This window comes from Oryctolagus cuniculus, chromosome 3 (assembly GCF_051225735.1).
Source record: "Oryctolagus cuniculus isolate XC-2025 breed Fujian yellow rabbit chromosome 3, ASM5122573v1, whole genome shotgun sequence".
NCBI classification, from domain to species: Eukaryota; Metazoa; Chordata; class Mammalia; order Lagomorpha; family Leporidae; genus Oryctolagus; species Oryctolagus cuniculus.
Genome location: NC_142869.1, coordinates 3,785,986 through 3,807,391, shown reverse-complemented (window position 1 = coordinate 3,807,391; position 21,406 = coordinate 3,785,986). Strand labels below are relative to the sequence as shown.

The 21,406-nt window shown below is 56.7% G+C and overlaps 1 protein-coding gene across 1 annotated transcript in view; it reads right to left on the bottom strand.

The window, feature by feature from the left end:
• Positions 1-1,223: 1,223 nt before the first annotated feature.
• The window catches only part of DRC11 (dynein regulatory complex subunit 11), a 153,136-nt gene continuing 132,953 nt past the window's right edge, over positions 1,224-21,406 (bottom strand). Inside the window, exons 17-19 of the mRNA XM_070070001.2 lie at positions 15,050-15,227; positions 7,725-7,963; positions 1,224-1,844 (exon numbers count right to left, since the gene is read on the bottom strand). Coding sequence (XP_069926102.2) covers positions 1,728-1,844; positions 7,725-7,963; positions 15,050-15,227 — 534 coding nt within the window. The 3' untranslated portion in view covers positions 1,224-1,727. The remainder of the gene's footprint in view (positions 1,845-7,724; positions 7,964-15,049; positions 15,228-21,406) is intronic.

Genomic DNA, 21,406 nt, shown 5'->3' with positions numbered 1-21,406 from the left:
ACTAGGGAGCGCAGTCTGGAAATGGCCACCTGGAGGAAAAATGCACAGGTGGCATGGCCCACTGATTCTCTTCTAGAACTTTCTCTTGCAGGTCTTTCTTGGACACGCCTGAGACAAGTATCTGCAGGCATTGACTACAGCATGCATGGAACAGCGAAAGGATAGAAACGGCTTAAACAGGTTCCCCAGAGTGGGACGGCTCGATAACTTGTTACACCCCCAAGGGGGTGCTGGTAGGGGATGAACTACACGGCTGATCTGTATACGTTGGTAAGACACAGTATCTGAGATACAGTATCGGCGAAGAGCAAAGAAGTCAAACTGTGTGGATGGCACGTGACCACGCGTGTGAAAGCGGGGCGTACCTGTGCATGAACGGATGTCCACGTCTACACCCCTGCTCCCTAGACGCCTCACACAAAGACCAGGAGGCTGTGCTGCAGGCATCAGCGTGTACCAGCCTGGGCTGCGTGCAGGACACACACGGGGCCCATCGGTGTGCACCTGGGAAAAGAGGCGGAGCCCCACAGGGGGGAGGCGGAGCTGTGGTGCTGGGATCTGAAGAGGAGGGGCTGGCGGATGCTGGCCCAGGTTTCAAAGGCTCCAGGTTCCCGGGCCCCAGAGTGTAGATGCAGAGTTAGGAAGGGTAGGGAGTTGGCGTCTGGGAGAATGCAGCGGCCACGGGAATCCCGTGTCCACGCGTGTGTGCCGGGAGAGAGCAGCGGGCACGCTGCAGGGTATTTAGGCTGTTTGCTACCTGTTTTTAATACTCACATTGCTCTAACGCTTTGCTGCCCAGTAGACGCGCCTCATCGGCCCCACGTGGCTATTTAAATTTAAATTACGTGAGGCACAACTGGAAACTCACTCAGCGGCACCTCCCACCGTGTGAGGTCTACCAGGTTCAGCAGTGGGATTCATCTGCCTTCTACCAAGTCACTGCTCGTGTCCTCACAGAATTAAAAATTCTCTTTCAACCTTTACTTTTCTATTCCTTATGTCTTTCTGGTCTTGCTTTTTCTTTCTCCACATTTGCCCTTGGTCTTTCTGTCTCGGTTTTCGTCACTGCCAACGTGTGACGCTTCTAACGAGCTCTGCCCTGGCGCCGCCGCTCCAGTCCCAGCTCCAACTATTAGCGACTATTAGTGGTGCGACCTCACCTTCGAAATCAGGAGGCAGAAACAGGGCCCTGCTAAGACCTGGTCGTCAAATTACAGAGTCACTTCAAAGCAATGGCTTTATTCTGCTACATGAATGACGTTTCTAGAATAAAGGGTTAATTTGTTAAAATACGAAGGTGCAAGGGGATACACAGCGCCCGTGCACGAGTGAAGACGGGTGCACGGGTGCCGTTGGCGCGGCTTCCCGGCGGCCACACTGGAAGGCTCCCGACTACCACGCTGGAAATCGGACAGCAGAGCGGGGAAGGTGCAGCGACCGGGTCGGCAAGGCGTGGAGCTCAGGCAGGGGAATTCGCTCCTATGCGAACTGTCTGATCATCGAGGGACCACTGCTGTTGTCACAGAAGACAGTGTCCTGCAGACCTAACGCGGGGGCCAGCCTACTCCAGGCAGAGCCGAGCACCGTGGCTGGAGAGCGCGGGCCCCTGTGGTCACTGCGCAGTCCCGGGGCCATCTTCCGACGGGCAGGGGTGGGAACTTCTCCTGGGACGGCTGGGGCCCTCTCCGTTTCTGAGAGAGACTCGAGGGCTGCTTCTCAGACAGGCGCTACTTCTTCTTTTTCTGCTTTTTCTCCTTTTCTTTTTCCTTTTCCGTTTCCTTTTCTGTGCCTCCCATTAATGCCAGGGCTCGCCTCTTGCCTAGAGGGGTCCTTGCATACCAGTCCTGAAACAGAAGAGAGGGGAAGGTGAGAGGCACTTGAATTCACCGCAGCTTCCGTAAGAACGAGAAAAGCCCGCTAGGATGGAGGGGCGAGCAGCCCTTACGCTTGGCCATCTCAGGCGTGTTGAACGCCGTCCGTGCCGACCTCAGGACGAGCACGTCAGCAAGGCTGAGCGGTTGTGAAGGGAGGGTCCTCACAGATGACGTCCTAACAACAGGAACTACCGCAGGAGACGGCCGGCACCACACCTTCACCACAGCCACCGCCACCACATGCAGGGACGTCTGCCCACACCTGTGCCACCCTGGACCGGCGCCACACTTGTTCCTGATCCTGGGGGCCAAGGGTGATCATCTCGGGTCGCTGACGTCGCCTTCCCCAGTTTTGCCTTTAAAAGTCTCCCCCTCGGCTCAGCCTCCCAGAACACACACCCCGTTTGCTCAGTGGCAGCAGGAGCAGCCCCTACTGCGTCATGTAGGAACCACAGGGTCATTCAGATCTCTGAGGGAGACTGGGTGGAACACAGCCACAACGCCAACAGAGGACTCATGACGGGAACTGGCTCGGTGATGCATTCCCCCTCAGTGTTTGCCTTGTATTTAAAAGCTGAGACACACTTTGGTTTAAAAGCCTTACAGCTGTACTGTTCCACTGAATGATTCCACTACAGATCATGTATCAGTTCTCCTACTCATGGGCACACAGGTCGTCTTCAGGGTTTGGTTGTTATGAACAAGGCTGCAGCTCCTGAGTTTACACGTGCACTTGTGGACGTGCGAGAGAACCTCCCTAGTGTACAAATGAGAGTGCTTTCAAAAGTGTGGAAAACGGGACTAACAGATACATTTTGGTGAAAAACTGTTTTGAATCCCTGCAGTTTCACATTTTCCATGAACTTTTTGAAGTGCCCTCATGTGTCTTAAATACCTGTATTTCCCTTTGTCTCCTGGATGCTACTTTAGCTGGCTATAAAATCCCAGGCAGATAGTCATTCCCCCCACACACTGTGGGCATAATCTCAGAGAGATCCGATTCGCTGCTTATCAGTTCTTTACAAGTGATCCAGTGGTTTTTACATCTGGATTTTTATCTTAATTTTAGGTCCCCAATAATGTAGTTAGGCATGGACTTATTTTTACGTTATGCTGAGTATTCAGGGTTTGTTTTTAATCTGAGAACTCGTGTCTTCGGTTCAGAAGTTTGGGCAAGTATTTTTTCAGGTAATTCTCTCAGACTTCTTGTTATTTGTTTCTTTCAGAACTTCCATTAGTTGCATGTCAGTGTCTTTCAACCTGTCCACAGGTTTCTTAACCTCACTTTCATGGATTTTACCTTTTTGTTTTCTGGGCTACCTTCTGGGAGAACTCTTGAGGCTCATCCTCCAGTTCACTAATCTGCTCTCTGACCATGTCTAGCCTAGAGTTTATGTCCCTTTTATTTTTTTGCATTTAATGGCAATTACTATATTTTTATTTCCAAGCTTTATTTTGTGGGTTTTTCATAATTATCGCTCCTTATTCGATTTCTGTCTTTTGAAACTTTGTGTACTTCTTAAATGGAAGTCATTTTTCATTTTTTAAAGATTCATTTATTTATTTGACAGACAAAATTACAGAGAGAGATGGAGAGAGAGAGAATGAGAATTTTTACTCTCTGAATGAACCCAACAGCCAGGAACTCCATCCAGGTCTCCCATGTGGGTGGCAGGGATCCACATGGGCATCTTCCACTCTTCCTAGCTGCATTAGCAGGATGCTGGATGGGAAGTGGAGGAGCTGGGACTTGCACCAGCCCTCTGATAGGGGACGCCTGTGTCGAAAGTGGCAGCTCAACCGTTGCACCACAAAGCCAGCTCCTCACTCCTTTCCTTAAACGTTTTGTCAGGTTGCACCTGGCACGCAACTTTCTGAACTGTTTGGAATCCTGGTTTCCAGATTTATTTTGAGTGGGAACTCCTGGTCTCCGTGCCGCTTGTCATCTCTCTCTCCTGAGCAGCTCTGCACTTGGTTCTGTGAGGTTCTCTGACCCCACACAGAGCCAGGCCGTGCGGGGATGCTTTGCCGTCAGTGCCCCGTGGTTTTACCGTGGATGTCAGAGGCCCAGGCAGCAGGAGCGGTCGTCTTCTCTTCCCTGATGTGTTTCTTTCTACGCTGCATTCGCGACAGTTTTTTGTGCTCCCTTCCTAGTTCTTTTATTATTCAGTTGTGTCTGATTCACAGAGAACCCATTCACCAAGATTTACTTTACTTACAAGGCACAGATAGAGAGGGATTTTTCATCCGTAGGTTCACTTCCCAAACAGCCAGTCACAATGCGCAGGGCTGGGCCAGGCTGAAGCCAGGAGCCTGGAACTTCATCTGCGTCTCCCACGTGGACGGAAGGGGCTCAGACACTTGGGCCATCCTTCACTGCCTTCCCAGGCCCGTTCGCGGGGGGCCGAGCAGCCAGGACTCCAATCGGTGCTCACATGGGATGCTGGCGTCACAGGTGGTGGCTTCGCCCGCTGTGCCACAATGCTGGCTCCCATTCATTGCATTTTGACTTCAATGACTACACTACAAGAAGTTGTATTTGGTTCCTCTCTGGGTCTGCCTGCCTTCCCACCATAACACTTTGGTGCCCAATAACCGAAAGTCCTTTCAGTTATGAGGTCCCTCCCTGAAAGTCCTTGGTGGTGCTAGTTCTGCCGTGTGTGCCTTCTGCCTCTCCACACGGAAGACGGCTTCCCCGCGGCCCAAGCTCTGTTCCAAGGCCCATCTCGAGCAAGGGTAACACTTCCCGCGGGAGTCCCTTGTTCACTGACGTGGATAAATTTCCATGTAGATAGTTGTTAGATTTGCTTTTGATGTGACTTCAGGGGCTCTAAAGAGACCACGCCATTTTTTGGAAATGTATGAATACTGCAGATTCCGGCACCGTGGAGGCCCGTGTGCAAGGCTAGGATTCGGAGCTCTGGAATGCCTCTGCTCCCCGTCTGGGGTCCTGACAACCTCTCGAGGCTTCCCCGGGGCGGCCTGGGGGATGCCCTGGCTTCGGGCAGCCGGACGTTGGGCTCCTAAGCCAGGACTGCTCGTCCCGATGTTCGGATCTTACGCTCCCTGCGTCACCCACGCATTCACTCCCGTCTCTCAGACTTCTCTGTGTTTCTGGCATTTGTGGATTTCTTCTTCCTTCTTTTATCCTTGGCTCTGTTTTGAATGTAAAGTGAGATGACCAAGTACTTAAGGTGATGAACTCTTAACTTGCCGGGACGCAGTAGGGAATGTGGTTAAGACACCCGGCCACAGTAAATGTGGCTTCAGTCCTGCGGCTCCGTGGCTGCTGAGCCGCGGCGCTGGACTTCGCCTCCTGGGTTGTCTCTCTGAACTACTGTTGAGGTGACTCCTGCAGACTCAGTGGCTCAGGCTGACGCGTGTGCCTTCCCCACGGCTCCCTGGGCTCGCAGCTCTGAATGTGCCCCACGGGCAAAACCAGCGCATGGAGGCTGTGGGGTAAATCCACTCCGTCGCCGTCGCAGCTTCCAGAGGTCACCTGTCCCTCTGGCCTGCGGGCCCTCCTCCGGGTGCAGCCTGGCAACGCCGGGCCACCTGGAGCACCGAGTCCCTCTCCAGTTGCTCTCTCTTCTATTCCCTCTTCCACTTATTCGGGGCTACGTTGGACTGGCCGGGGTCATGCAGGATAATTAATACGCGAATCTCACGTTCTGCTGATCCGCACCCCCACACTCCCTGTGCTGTGTGAACTGAACACACTCACAGCTGCTGCGCGTTAGGATGTGGACTTCTTTGAGGGGCGATTATTCTGAACTCAGCGCCCTCATTTGCAAAACAGGGGGGCTGTGATATCTGCATGAGTGAGTGTAGCGCCCACCAGCTGGGGGCAGTCAGTGTCAGCGCACCCATAGGATCACAGCTCCTGTGAGCATTTTCACTCCCTACTTACTCCACCACGCCCACGGAGCAGGCTGTGATGTGTCTGGGGACTCTGCCTGCTCTCACCCTGACACGGTGTCGGAAGCACCGTGGGGACCAGTTTCTCAGGGCAAACACGAGAGGCCTGACTCAGAGGCCCCGCAGCAGTGGTGCCCCCTCGCACCTGTCCAGCCACTCCACTTGTGTTGCACTGTTGAGTGCAACAGACTCACTCAGCACCTCCGTGGGGCCAGCACTGCGTGTGGGGGCAGCTCCCTTACAGGACACGTAAGGTGGTGGGCACTACACGGATGGCTGTCTCTGCAGGCACAGTCTCACTCCAGCTCACACAGTGAGCTTCCGCAACAGCACGGCCAGAGCTCACACTTTTAACAAGAAACTTCTCGAGGTCCCTTGAGGAAGTCAAAAACCCAGCCAGGAGCACACACAGCTTTTTTTTTTTTTTCTTTTGACAGGCAGAGTGGACAGCGAGAGAGAGAGAGACAGAGAGAAAGGTCTTCCTTTGCCTTTGGTTCACCCTCCAATGGCCGCTGCGGCTGGCACACCACGCTGATCCGAAGCCAGGAGCCAGGTGCTTCTCCTGGTCTCCCATGGGGTGCAGGGCCCAAGCACTTGGGCCATCCTCCACTGCACTCCTGGGCCACAGCAGAGAGCTGGACTGGAAGAGGGGCAACTGGGACAGAATCTGGTGCCCCCACGGGGACTAGAACCCGGTGTGCTGGCGCCACAGGCGGAGGATTAGCCTATTGAGCCACGGCGCTGGCCACACACAGCTTTTAATACCCTCAGCTGGGGCCATCGCCATGGCGCACTAGGTTAATCCTCTGCCTGTGGCACCGGCATCCCATATGGGCGCCGGGTTCTCGTCCCTGTTGCTCCTCTTCCAGCCCAGTTCTCTGCTGTGGCCCGGGAGGGCAGTGGAGGATAGCCCAGGTCCTTGGGCCCCTGTACCCACATGGGAGACCAGGAGAAAGTGCCTGGCTCCTGATCGGTGCAGCTCACCGGACATAGCGGCCATTTGGGGACTGAACCAACAGAAGGAAGACTCTCTCTCTCTCTCTCTCACTGTCTAACTCTGTCAAATAAAAAAAAATACCCTTGGCCTAGCTCTTCAAAATAAGGGGGAGAATTAGCCATTTAGGAGGAGAAAAAGTGCTTGGGAATCTCAGCAGAGAACAGAGTACACTGGAAGAGGAAAAATAGTCATTAACACAAACAGGATTTAAACACCACACAAGAATATGAATTCAAATGTTTGGCAAAATCTCAGCTGGGATTGGCAGGAGCCATGCACATATGGCGTAGGGCCAAATGTGACCTGGTGACCGCTTGCCTGTGTCTACAAACCAAGCTTTGCAGGCCGCTGGCTGTGCCCAGGCGCTGGCACCTCGCGTGCGGGTGACTCTGTGCGAGGACACGGGGTAGACACTCGGGACGGACGCTGCTCGGCTCTCAGTGCCTGAACTCCCCGCCGTCAGATCTTTATGTACGAAGCTCGGAGTGTCAGAGAATATTTGCAAATGGGAAAACTAATTGTAGGGAAATCTTAGTGCTGTTTCCTTTTGCGTACCCTGCGAATGCGGGACAGAAGCAGCATCCGCATGAAATGTATTATTTTAGGGAATAGTTTTCTCCATGTAAAACCCTGAGCTTTAACACACAATATGGAGTGAAAACCTGAATAAGGCTGGTGTGTGCATGTGTGCACGCGTGTGCGTGTGGGAATTCGATGGTTTTGAGGCTCACTTCTGCAGTTTGACTGCTAATGTCTCAGGGCTTGGGCCATGATCTGCCTGAAATCTGGAAGACGCTTTACTGCTAAGGCTCAAAGGATCTGTGATGCCAGTAACTTCACTGTATGTGACAGCTCGAATCCAGGAAACCAGGGGAAGGGGGAGTAACGCGACAGGCGTCTGGGTGCAGGTTCGGCCACCGACATGTCCCCTTTACCTTAAAGCTCTCCTCTTCCTCTTTGTACACGGGGTTCATGCTGGTTATCGCCGCGATGAACTCGCCCGCGGTGAGCGGCCGGCGGCCCTGCTGCCGGATCCTCTGCTCCGAGAGCACGCTTTGAACCACCTCCACCACGTGTCCCTGGGTGAAGCCGTCGGTGACCTTGGCCAGGCAGCTGATGTTCAAGGCATTGGTGAGGACCCCTCCAAGGCGCTGAATCACTTGCTTCCACAGAACTGTTGTATCCAAGGCAGTAGAAAAGACACAGAGAACAAGGGTTACCACCAAGGAGGCATCAGGCTGCCTGTCGCGGCCAAGTCGCATCTCGCTGAGAGAGGGACCCGCGAGGAGGGCACGCCCATTTATTTGTGGTTCTCATGGGCAGAGAGTCAAATAACTGACACCTCACCTCTGGGGAACCTTCATCCACAAGACCCACCCATCAACCACCCGACTCTACAGATCCAGAGTCCCTGGCAAGTTGACCCGGAAATCCAGACGCGGTCAGACGGCTTTCTCGTGGTTCCTGTCCAGTAGCGTCTCTACTCGACAGAATGCGATTATTTCCCGAATAGGCTGAACAGGTAAGTGTTCTTTACTTCCAGTCACAAGGTTAATTTCTTCTTACATCACTGTTAGACTGGGCCGGCTCGTTCTCTTGGGTCTAAGACCCTGAAGTATACATCGTATTGAATAGCGCAATTTGGGGTTGGCGTTGCGGCAGAGTGGGTAGCGCTGCCACCTCTGACACCAGCATCCCACGCGGGTGCCAGCTCAAGACTCGGCTGCTGCACTTCCAACCCAGCTCCCTGCTAACGTGCCTGGAAAAGCAGAGGAGGGTGGCCCAAGTCCCTGGGCCCCTGCACCCACCGTGGGAGGCCTGCCAGAAGCTCCTGGCTCCTGGCTTCAGCCTGGCCCGGCCCTGGCTGTTGCGGCCATTTGGAAAGTGAACCAGTGAATGGAGGATCGATCCGTTTCTCTCTCTCTCTCTCCAACTCTGCGTTTTGAATAAATGAATAGACCTTTTTTTTTTTTTTATTTGACAGAGTTAGGCAGTGAGAGAGACAGAGAAAGGTCTTCCTTCCCTTGGTTCACCCCCCAAAATGGCCACTATGGTTGGAGCTACGCCAATCTGAAGCCAGGAGCCAGGTGCTTCTTCCTGGTCTCCCAGGTGGGTGCAGGGCCCAAGGACTTGGCCATCCTCCACTGACTGCCTTCCCAGGCCACAGCAGAGAGCTGGACTGGAAGAGGGGCAACTGGGACTAGAACCCGGCGCCCATATGGGATGCTGGTGCCGTAGGTGGAGGATTAACCAAGTGAGGCACGGTGCCGGCCCCATGAATAGATCTTAAAAAAGAATGAAGAGAGCAAGAGAGCAATTGGGCTCTGATTCTCCCCTCACCCTCCACCCCTAGCAACTGTGCACATGCACCCACTGGTTGAGACCATGGCAGGTGCAGGGCTGTTCTCCGGCTTGGGAGACCCAGGGGACCGAGAGATTTCAGCCAGAACAGGGGATGTTGTGAAAGGGAACTAGGAAATGGGTGCTCGGTGCCTGACTTCCGAGAGCGAACGCGCTTCCCTTGCACATTTACAGCGGCGTTTGGCTTGCAGAACCGCATCCGTCACGTGCGGGGAGCTTCGAGGGGAGCAACCAGACTTTCTGCCACGGATGGAGCTGTGCCCGGGGCAGGGGGAAGGCGAGGGGTCTCGGCACCAGGGGTCGCTCTCAGCCCTGGGACGGGCTCGCCCAGTCTTTGTCTAAAAAAAAAAAAACGACCATGATCTGAGCATTGCCAGGTCTCACAAAGGGCTGGTTCTGCCTCTGTTCGGTGACTCCGTCATCCAGACACGTGCAGCCAAGGACGGCTGAAGTGAAGTGAATAGGGCCACTCACTGCAAAGGGGTAAAATGGCTAACGTCACTGTGCACCGCATCAGCGGGTCTCGCGTTGCCGTCCTGAGGAGCAGGGTGGCCGGCAGGTGTCGATCTTACCAAGGCGCCTGCCCGTTTCTCTGAGCTGGGGAAGGGGGGGCATCAAGGGCGTGTGGACCTGCGGTGACACCAGTGGGGCCCCGGAGACCCCAAAGTGGCCCAGAGTTTCATTAACCCTGGACCTACTCCGCTGCTTCCGCAGGGAGTTTACCTGAGCTCGCACCCAAATGCATCTTAGCCATACCCCGGGAGTGGAGAGCCAGACTTCTCGGTGCCGCCGTGAGGAAGGGCCGGCGACGCCCACACAGCACTGCGCGGGGCCCCTGCAGGCGCCGGCTGCTCCGTCCTCCCCAGCTGTGTCGCTGTATTTGCCATTGCATCCACACCTAAGCTTCCTAACTGCCATTAAAACAGCTGCGACACGAGATCAGGCTAAGCGAATGGGGACATTTCAGAACACGCGTGTGTGAAGGCAGCTCAGAGCAGGAGAGGCTGAACCGAAGCCCAACTGCCGCAGAGTCAGAAATCAGAACGCGCAAGCCCTGGTGAGACCCTCGAAGACCGCCGCCGCCGGTGCAGTTGCAGCCCTGGGCCTCGGCACGCCTCCTGCCCACCCCCGTGACACCCACGCCAAGGGCCGCCGGTCTGAGGGGACCTGAAAGTGGAGAAGACGACCTGCTGTGTGGCTGTCACAGGAGAGAGCCCAGCGGTCCCCAGGCGGGGGCTCAGCGCGGCTTCAGTCTTGGTGAGCACAGGCAGCTCGCCCACCTGGGCTGCGGCGTGGAGCCGGCCTGGGCCAGCAGTGGGGCCGTGTGATCCCACTGACATTCCACTCTGCTGCCCTGCGACGCTACAACACTCAGGGCCTTGGGAGCTCCCGGCCTGAGCAGTCGCCCTGCTTCCACCGAGCCACTGCGCCCAGGATTCGCCAGAGGCAGCCCGAATGCGCTCGCCCTGGCAGAGCGGACGTGGGACTGTGCCACCGCCCCTTCAGGGTGTGCAATGGCGTCACCCCCGCTCACAGGGCTCCCCATCTGCTGAGCGGTAGCGACCCCGGAGGAGAGCCGTGCGGGGCAGCCCAACTTCCCACATGCGTCGCCGGCATCCCCTCACCATCCAGGTTTGACTTCCTTCTCCTGCTTGGTGAGCCTGATTGACAGGCTTGATTGACAGGCTTGATTGACAGGCCTGATTGACGGCCTTTCAAAGAGCCGCTTCTCCAGCTGCCACCAAGCCACCGCCTCATGGTTCCTGACACTCCCGCAGACGGAGGCAGAGGGCGTCTCCATGCGAGTGGGGGACCAGCAAGCCACCGGTGCTGGCACAAAACCACGGCCACCCTGGGACCCGCACGGGTGGGTGAGCACTGCGGCCGGCCTGCAGGGTGCCCGCGGCAGGGAGGGACCCTGGGCCGCGCGCTCTCGGTCATGCTCCCCTCTTGGATGCGAAAGGGTCCACACTCCCGCGGCCTCCTCCGTGCTCACCTCCCCTCTGCGGCTTCCTGTGCTCTCTGCCAAGGAACAGGCCTGGTCCTCGGCTCCCGCTGGACTGCACCCAGGCTGGGAGCTTGCGAGGTCGCGGTGTGTTAATGTTCAGTTTTCACGAAGCGGGAGAGGATAAGGAGTTGGTGCAGATCCTGCCCCTCTGAGGTCTAGCATTCCGGAAAGCTCTGCAGACGGAGGCCGCGTGCGTGTGGGTGTGAGCAGAGCCCGGGGCCGGGCGGGGCCGGGATGAATGGGGCTCTTAGCAGAGCGGACTCCATGGCGGAGAGGCAGGGAAGGGAGGCGTGAGGAATGTGGCGAGGAGGCACCCAGATTCCTGGGGACGGACAAGGCGTCCATCGACCCGGGGGTGGGCTTCCTCTGCAGGGGAGCTCGACGTGGGGCGCGAGGCAGTGGATGCTGGACTCTGTTTGGTGAACCTGAGGGACGCCGCCTCCTTGACCCTCTGACACCCACAGCCAGCGCCTTGTCACTGTCACTTTCCCGCGAGGCTTGGAGCAACGTGACACATGGGACCAGGAAGGCCCCCGCAGCCGTGGCGCTCTGCTGCGGGCAGATGGCTGGCTGGCCAACGGCCCAAGTGATGGACTTGCAGCCCGAGCTCGATGGGCCAGAAGGGGCCCCCTGGGATCACCGTAAAGACAAGAACCCTTTCCTTTCGGACAGATGCCCCGGCCACTGCGGCTGTGAGAAGTCTGGGGTCCCCAGAGGAAGCCCTCCCCGGGCAGTGCGTAGAGTGTCAGCAAGAGCGGCAGCCTGGACCAATCACCCACGGAGAACGACAGATGCGAGTGGCGCCTGGCGTAGTGGACGGGCCCTGGTCCCATGGGGGCACGTAGGGAGTCAGCACCTGCCTGGGGCAGCGTGCCCCCTCCTTGGGCCCCAGGCGAGGCGGAGGGGAATGCGCACTGTGACCGGAGCCCTTGGGGTGCCTGACACCCGACCACAAGGACAAGGGGCCGTGGTGTGTGTCAGTAGAAACCATTCAGTCCAAAGTCGAGAGTAACACCTTAGCCGTTCCCTACCTTCTCTCACTAAGAGGCTTGAAAACGCACACAATGAAAAGGGAAGAAATCATGAGAGAGCAGCTGGGAAAGCTCTGGGAAAGTTGGGAGCACGAGTCCTGGACGTGGACGGCGGCGGGCTGCAGCCAAGGCTGCCCCCTGTCTCCATGCTGTCTCCTCTCCTGGCTGGACGGCCCTGCTCCCCGGAAGCTGGCTGGGGCCGTGCGACTCACTCTGGTCAAGCGATACGGGTTAGGGGACGTGGTCCCTAACGTCTCCAGTGTGTTCTCTACGCTGTCTTCCCCTTTCCTTTGGCTGCTGGCTCCATGCAGAGGGTGCAGGGGAAGCTGCTGAGGCCGAGAAAGGAGGGGAAGCCACCGGAAGCACGGAGAATTTACTGGAGCCCAAGGCTTCCTGTGCTTGGTGTATAACCCCGCGGATGAAGCCAGGATCACAGTTTACGGAGGCAGAAGTAAGCACACGCTGCAAACACAGTGGCCAATCAGCCGGCAGTTCATGCTACATGCAGATTAGAGAGTACATGTGACACACTCAGTGGCCAATCAGCTGGCAGTTCTTGCTATATGCAGATTAGAGAGCACCCTGCAATGACCAATTGGCTGACAGTTTATACTGCATAGCAGAGTTTTTTGTTTAGTTTAGTTTTTTTTTTTTTCAAATATACTGACCAGGAACTAAGAGCAACCAGGGAGGGCCACACCCCTCTTTGTTTGGTGGTGCTAATGTGACTGGAGAAGCAGTCAAGGAAACGGATTCTGGCCCAGTCGTCTGTTACCACCATCTGTGCTAACCACCACTACCCCACGGCTGCTACCGCTGTCACATCTACCACTGTGCACGCCACTGTCCCCTTGACCACCAAGCCACCTCCCCAGCATCACACACTGCCTCCATTGCCACCACGTGTTCCCTCTTTGTGTGCGCAAAACTGCACGGAGAGGTGAGGTCATGTGTGGGCTGCCTGGTGCACATGTGATCTCAGTCCCCAACTGATGGCCAGCGTCAACTCCAGTCGCCTCAGCCGGTTTCCTTGAAGTCCAGCCCTGTCCCATCTTCAGATAAGCAGAGCCCCGGCTGACATCTGCACCTAACATCATGAGATACCCAAAGAGAAGGCCCCAGCGGAACCCTCCAACCCTCCAAAACATGAGAGGGAATAATGTGTTGTCTTAAGCTACTGGGGAGGGTTTTATTTATTATTTATTTGAGAAGTGGAGGTGGGGAGAGAGCGAGAGAGAGCGAGAGTGAGAGCGAAAGAGAGAGCTCTCCCAGCCAATGGATCCCTCTCCTAATGCTTGCAATGGCAAAGAGACTGAGCTCAAGCTGAGAACTCAATCCAGCTCGCCCAAGTGGAGGCAGGAACCTGATTACTTGAGCGATCATTGCAACGTCCCACGGTCTGCAATGCAGGGTGCTGGGATCAGCATGGTGCTAAACCCAAGTGACGTGGGGTACGTGGGCAGGAGGTTAGTTTCGGTGAGCTAGAACTCCTGTCTCCTGGCCCAATGATGCTGTCTCTGTAACTGTTGGTCCACTATGCCCACCTTCCTAGGATGCACACGTCCCATCTGGGACCAGGGTGCGTGCTCAGACCCCACCCCATTTGCATATCCAACTGGGGCACCACCTCCTTCCTTATAAAAAGAGGTGGGAGAGGCAGGGGCTCTTTTTCCACCACCGACCCTGCTTGGAGGTACTGTGCCCATGTCTGCTCTGCCCACGGCGGAATGTTCTTGGAATACCCTTGTGCCACGGAGCTCTGACGGACCTCCCAAGTGGGGGCACCGTTTTCGGTTCTCCTTTTCTCTCTAGTCTACAGGCAGCTCTGTGGCCCGCTCATTGGGGTATCTCAGTGTGGGGCAGCCCACCCCTGCATGTGAATGTACATTTAGTTCCTCACTGCCAAATAAACTCTTCCTGTTTCACACAACACCAGTCTCTGGTTAGTATTTCTATCTCTGTAGGAGCGGGAACCTGGATTTAAAAGAATGACATGTTGATTGCCCATGTCACAGGTTGTCACAGGCTGTGAGACCCTTAACTGGCCTCTTCCCTGCTGGGCTAACCGCCCACCCCAGGGAGGTTTCTGTACAGCCATGGGTAACGGGAACCACCCCGGCACCGGCACCGGCACCACTTACCACCCGCCATCGGCTCCTCCTCCACCGCCAGCACCCAGGCTCCCCGGGGATGTGGTGCCAGGATTCCGCTTACTACCTCGTGATGGCCACGACAGTTCCCTGCAGCCAGTTCCTCTCCCACTTCACGGATGTGAAGCTGGGGGCCCCCAAGCGGCAGAGCCGGGTCTCTCGGGCTTGAGGTCCAAAATCCCACGGCTTTTCCCACTTTCACTTCGCTGCCTCTGGGGGGCGGGGTGGGGTGGGGTACCTTTTGTCCTGTCTTTGATTAAAAACATGTCTCAAAAGAAGTGGCTTTTGAAACTGCCAATTCAAGAAGAAAGCGTGGGGGCAGTAACCTATTGCATTTAAAAGGCAACATGGGCCTAGACTTTGCGAGTGACAACAAGTCCAGTACAAAGAAACGGGGCTCGAGGAGACAGTCACTGTCACCTGGGGGACGAGATGAGTGACCCCTAACCCACTTGCGGAAAGAGAAGCCAGCACCAGCAAGGCCCCAAATAAGTGTCCCCATCCCACTTGCTTTTGTCTTGGGTAACACGGACCTGCTAACGGAACAGACACTCGGGGCCCGGCTCGCTCCACTCTCAGTCCAGGTCCACAGGCCTCCTAGGCGCCCGGTGCCCCCCGTGTGAGGAAGACCACCCTCTGGCCTCACGACCCTTAAGCGAATGACGCACGGCCCAGCCCAGGGCCGCACGGGAAGGGCGCGGGGTACTTGCCGTATCTGGAGGCGTAGTCCGGCCTGGGAACCAGAATGATTTTCTGGTAAACTTTGCAGAATGACTGAAGTTCAGCATCAAAAGGACGCTGTGTTGTCCCCACGATCAGGATCCGGTCGTCTGGTTTCAGGAGCTTCAGGATTTTTGGAAGCTGCTTTTTCAGGCGTTTGGGTTCACTCTGGGTGAGAGAGGGGAAGAAAATAAGACCCCATCAGAACTAAAAACTAAAGAAAAGGTTCTCCAGAACGGGGCGCACTGTGCCACGCGATGGTTAAAGGGGTGGCCAAGCGCTGAGGTTCGTTTCCTAAAGTTTATCCCAGGACACGTCCCGGGACGCCGGGAGCTGGTGATCGGGATTGTCTGCGTTTCCTTTCCCCAGTCCCTGCCGTTCACATCTGGAAGGCGGGCAGGAAGGAAGCACCTGCCTGAACCTTCGGAGCACCTTGGCGCTCAGAATGGGAAACCGAGCGGAAGGAATCTCGCTCAAGTGCACGGTTGGTTCCCGGCGCTCCGGTTTTCCCCTGACTTGTTCGGGAGGTGGACTAGAGATTTTCCTTGCTGACTGCTGGAGGCGGGGTCTCGTGTCTGAAAACCACCGAGTCACAGAGGGCTGTGGGACATCCTCTGTGGCAGCGTGCAGTGTCTGCCCCAAGAGGGAGGAGCGGGTCAGGGTGGCTTCCGGCCCGGGAGTCAGGTCTTGGCTGTCAGGGAACTCGCTTGGCTTAGAGACGCAGAGAGGAGGTGTGGAAGAACGCGGGGGGCGGTGGAGACAGGCACTTCAGGGAAGTCCCAAGCCCAGTCTTGGCCACCTGAACTCGCCCCGGGCTTGGGGCTAACGGTGCCTGACATCTTTCCATGGGCTGAACTGTCATTTGGATTTGTTCTTTGGAAAAATGGGTGTTGAGTTCCTTGGCTCATTTTTAAAGCCGGGTGATGTGTCTTTTCATTGCAGACTTGTAACAGGTCTTTATATATTTTGGATCCAAGTTTCCTATCAGTGTGAGGTTGGCGAATGCTTTCTCCCCTTCTTTCCACTCTCTGTGGTGCCTTTGCACCAAAATGTTTTAGATTTTGCTGACGTGCAATTTGATTTTTCTTTTGTCGCTCGTGCTTCTGGTGTGGAAACCACCGTCTAATCCCAGGCCACGGAAACGCACACCAATGCCTCTCAAGAAAGGTTGCAGCTCTAGCCTTCAGGCCTCTGATTTTCATTTATGGTGTGAGGTAGGGGTCCAACTTCACTCCGTTGGCCCACAGCCCACTAGCTGAAGACTACTTTCCGCACTGGACTGTCCTTTGTCGAATGTGGGTGCTTGTTCCTGGGTAACTCAGTTCTGTGCCACTGCTCTGTTGTTTCTCATTATGCCAGCACCACATGGTCTTGATGGGTGCAGCTTTGTGGCGTATTCAGAAGTGAAACTGGGAAATTTGAGCATTTTGATTTTGTATGATTTTTGAAGAATGTTTTGACTGAGTCCCTTGAATTTCTGTGTGAATTTTACTTACGAATTTCTGCAAATCAACTGGCTGAGATTTTGAGTGGAATTGCATCCAATCTGTAGATCAACTTGGGAGTCACTGCCGCCGTAACATCGCCTCACACAACGTCTTTCACTTTGTTTCCATCTTCACGTTTTTTCAACAACATTCTTGTAGTTTTCAAAGAAGCTCTGCACTTCTTTGGTGTCAAAGAATCTCATGAGAACCATTTCTGTGGAGTGGTGAGGGCGGCAAGCTGATGGTGGTGGGCTGAGTGACCGGGGACTTTGGGAACTGTCTGCTGAGAAGTTTGATGGAGAACAAAGCAAGGGGCGAAGGCCACTGGGCCACACAGGGTGTCCATGTCAGCCGCCCAAAGGCCAGTGGAAGAACGACTCAGCTGGGGGTCCTGGTGTGCATGGGGATGGGTCCCGGGGTGGGGGTGGGATACACCTGTGTGGTCTGAGCCCATCCTCAGCTGCCCGGTTGCCATGGCGATGGCAGCGTGGTCCCTGCCCGTTCTGAGGCTGCTTGTGCATCCTGAAATGGCAGGGACATCTGAAACTAACAAGCCCCTGCGGCTAACAAGTGCTGACCCCGGGCCGCGTCCAGACGGAAGCAGGTGCTGACGGTGAGGCGCGGCACCTTCGGCAGGCGGCAGAAGGAAGAGGCGTGTTCATTCCCTCCTGCACTTGGGCCTCTCCTGGTGCAGTTCGGAGCTGTCCAGTCCCTGCGAGACCCCTGCACTCAGCCGGCACGCCAGCAGCCAGCCCCCATCACCTGGCAACCTGCCTCACGCCCCACCCCATGCTGCCGGGCCTGCCAACCCTCACAGCTGTGCACCTGTGGGCAGTTTCAAATTAGCGGCTAGCATCCACACGGCCATCTCAATTTGCTTTTCTGCAGGTAGCGCCACGAAACCACCACGGCCGCCAGCCCCAACAAAGCGAGCGGCCCCCTCGTGGAGGCTGGCGGTGATGTCAGCAAGGCGCTCGTCTTACGGAGTCGCGAAGGGTGATGGCGCAGAAAGCACAGGAACGGGCGGCCCTGCCGCGTCCTTCTGTGCCTGCACCCGTGCACACTCACCCAGCACACCCCAGCCTCGCGCAGGGCGAGGGGACCCGTGTGCTCCTCCTCCCAGGAGGCAGGGAGGGGGCACCGCGCAGGCACCTGCCAGGTGTGGTCACTCAGGGTTCGGACCTTCCAGAAATCCCTGCGTGTGAAAGCATTGTGAGGGCTGTTGCGGATGATACGAGGGGCCTGGAGAAGGGAGAACCCGGAGCAGTGCACCTTTCAAAAGCCAAGGCTGCTTTCAGGGCGAGGGTTAGAGCTCACATGGGGGTCAAGGAGGGCCCGGGCCTGGGGACACAGGTGCACACGAGGGGGCCAGCCTTGTGGGCATGAGGGGAAGAGCCAGTGGCTTGCACTCTGGGTCTTCCTGCCTGTGAGTGGCAGAAGCGGGCAAGGGAGCTGGACTGTGCACTTGGCCGTGTGCTCCCAACCCGCACAAGGGAGCTGGACCGTGCACTCGGCCGTGTGCTCCCAACCCGCACAAGGGGGCTGGACTGTGCACTTGGCCGTGTGCTCCCATCCCGCACTCTCTAAGCAGAGGGCGCCCTCTCAGAGGCCCTGTCCTCCTCTGTCCCAGAGGCGGGGCCGCCTCCTGCTCAGGCTGGAGTCAGTGTCTGTAGCGCCTGGGAAGGAGAAAGTATCAGTCACCATCCCCATGGCCTCCTCCGGCATCCTGTGACGCAGGCTCCACGCTGCCTGACTGTGTGGGCTCTGTGCATTTCGCCACGGGAGAGGCCTCGGCCCACAGGCGGAGGTCCTGGATTTGGAAGCTGGATGTTGGGGCCGGTGTTGTGGCGCAGTGGGTTAAGCTGCTGCCGGCATCCCACACAGGCACTGGTTCGAGTCCCTGCTGCTCCACATCTGATCCAGCTCCCTGCTAATGGCCTGGGAAAGGAGTGGAAGACAACCTAAGTTCTTGGGCACTGGCATTCACTCAGGAGACCTGGATGAAGCTTCTAGCTCTTGGCTTTGTCCTGGCCTGGCCCTGGCCGTTGTAGCCATCTGAGCAGTGAACCAGTGGATAGAAGATTTCTCTCTCTCTCTGCTTCTGGCTCTCTGTAACTCTGACTTTCAAAATAAATCTTAAAACAAGAAGCTGAGTGTTCAGGGGGTGTTCCTGGATCCCACACAGCTAGCAGGCAGTGCCCAGGGCAAGGTCGGGCCCCGCTCTCTGCAGTGTGGCCGTGGCGGGCAGGACACCTGCATCCTGGCCTCTTTGCAGGCAAACACTCTTCTTGCACCCTCGCCCCTTGGGGATCAGGTGGGCCTCTCGCACAGAGGCCCGGGCAGGTGAGCAGGACACTGGGTGAGGGATCCAAGGAGGTGGCGGTGACGATGCCTCCCGGCTTCCGCCTGCCTGCTGCCCTTGGCTCCTGCTCATCACCTCAGAATGGAGACCCCCAGTGTGACTGCCCAGGGCCCTGGGGCTGAGGAAGTCCACAGAGACACAGGATCTCAGAGGGCAGCGCTGGCCCAGGCCCAGCCCCAGGGTCCCAGGGTCCCGGGGGTGTGGCAGCGCTGGATGGAGATCTGTCTTCCCATGGGCAGCATTCCCTCCCTCTCTCTCCTCCTGCTGGGGCGCTGGGGCCGGGCCAGGCTGGGGGTGGACCACAGCCTCCAGCGGCTCTGTGCCCAGTGTGGCTCAGACCCCTGGCCGGACTGTGGATCTCCCGTGTGGACTCGCATTCACAGGTTGGTCTTCAACATGCGTGGCTCCTGCGACGTAACAGAGGCTTCCAGTGCACAAGTGAGCAGGAAGCGTCTGGCCGTCCACAACGCAGCCTGGGCCACCGAGGGCCTTCGTTGCTGACTGGGGCAAACGTGGAGACCGGGATCGGGGCAGCGATGATGGCGGCGTCAGGGCCGTGGGGCTGTCTGCACTGCCGCGGCTCCCTCCTGGGGCGGCCTCTTGCTTCGCCGCGAGTCCCTGTGCAGTGGCCCCTGGCCCCTGGCTGCTGCTCCATTTCCTGCTGGCTTGGTCTGCTCTGCTTGCCTCTCACTTCTCTCGGACTCTCCAGGCCCTCAGGTGTGCATGTGTGACAAACTGAAGGTGGCAGGACGCTGGCACTGTCACCCAGTGGGTTAAGCAGCTGCCTGCAACACCCGTATCCCATTTGCCGGCTGGTTCCAGTCCCGGCTGCTCCACCTCCCATCCAGCTCCCTGCTAATGCACCTGGGAATGCAATGGAAGATGGTCCAAGTGCTTGGGCCTCTGTCAGCTGCATGGCAGACCCGGCTCTGGCCTGACCCAGCCCCCACTGCTGTGGCCATTTGAGGGGTGAACCAGCAGATGGACAATCTCTCTCTCTCTCCCTCTCTCTCTCTCTTTCTCCATAACTGCATTTCAAATGAACTAATCTCAAAAACAAAGTGGGGCTGGCGCTGTGGTTTAGCAGGTAAGGCCACAGCCTGCAGTGCCAGCATCCCATATGGGCGTAAGTTCTAGTCCTGGTTGCTCCTCTTCCTATCCAGCTCTCTGCTGTGGCCTGGGAAAGCAGTAGAAGATGGCCCAAGTCCTTGGGCCCCTGCACCCACGTGGGAGACCACGAAGAAGCTCCAGGCTCCTGGCTTTGGATCAGTTCAGCTCTGGCCGTTGCAGCCATCTGGGGAGTGAACCAGTGGATGGAAGACCTCCCAGTCTCTCTGTGCCTCTGCCTCTCAGTAACTCTGCCTTTCAAATAAATAAATAAATCTTGAAAAAAAAAAAAACACAAAAGGTAAGGTTGTGGAGGCTCAAAGCAGTTAACTCACGCTTCAGGACACACAGCCAGGGCACGCCTGCAGCCCACATCTCCCGAGTTGCAGGCCTGGGCGTTGCCGCTGCCCAGCTGACATCTGGAGGAGAGCGAGTCGCCCCCGTCCGTCCCTGCACCACACTGGTGATGACTTCAGGGTGTGGCGCTGTGCGGTCCTCTTGGCTTGGGAGCCTGTTCGGGGCACCGCCGGCCGTGGAGTTGGAGTTGGCACACGCTGTGTCTGTGGGGTTTCCTCCTCAGTGTGGCAAGCCGGCCAGCAGAGGGAGCGGACTGGCTGACTCCGGGTGATTAGGAACGCGCCCTCTGACAGCTGGGAGCTGACGGCCCTCGGCTCACTTGGGGACCGGAGATGGCACTTTCCTCTGTTATCCCAGTCGCCTCTGCCTGCTCAGAGTGAGGTCCACACACGCACATCAGCGGGGATCACTCCCTCACAGGGTCAATCAGGGGTTCCCAGCCAGACGCTGCTGGCCCTGGTGCAAGACAAAGTGGATAACCATCCTGTGTGTCTGCACTTTTTTTTTTTAACTTGTGGGAAATTTGCTGGTGATTTGCGGGGGGAAGTCCTGGGGAGGGGGGCCATTGAGAGCGGATAAAAGGAGGAAGGAAGCAATTGGAGCCGGGCTCCCCGGAGGCCCGAACGCGGTGCACTTAGCGGTTCTGTTGACGGCCTTTGTTCATAAATTTCAGGCTCTTTGCTATTTATTATGATGAACAATAGGAAATCCTAATAATAACTCCTGTGTGTGCCATTTGCTGTCACTGAGCCGAGTTCTCTAAGTTGTTTCTTTCCTGTGAATCATATGTTTGGGCTGAAAACCCTCCTTCTCCCAGCTTTCCCACTTTCTTTGATTTTCTTTTAAATTATGTCTCCTAAGAGCAGACCACTGGGTCCCTGCAAATGCAGACGAGCGCTGGGGGCAGACAGAGACCAGCGCAGCAGGTGCGAAAGCCCAGTGCCTTCCTCCTCCCCGGGCAAGGCAAGGCCCGCTCCAGAAGTGGTCCCCCGGGAAGGGGTCCCCTTGGGGCAAGGAAACGAGCATTGTGAGAA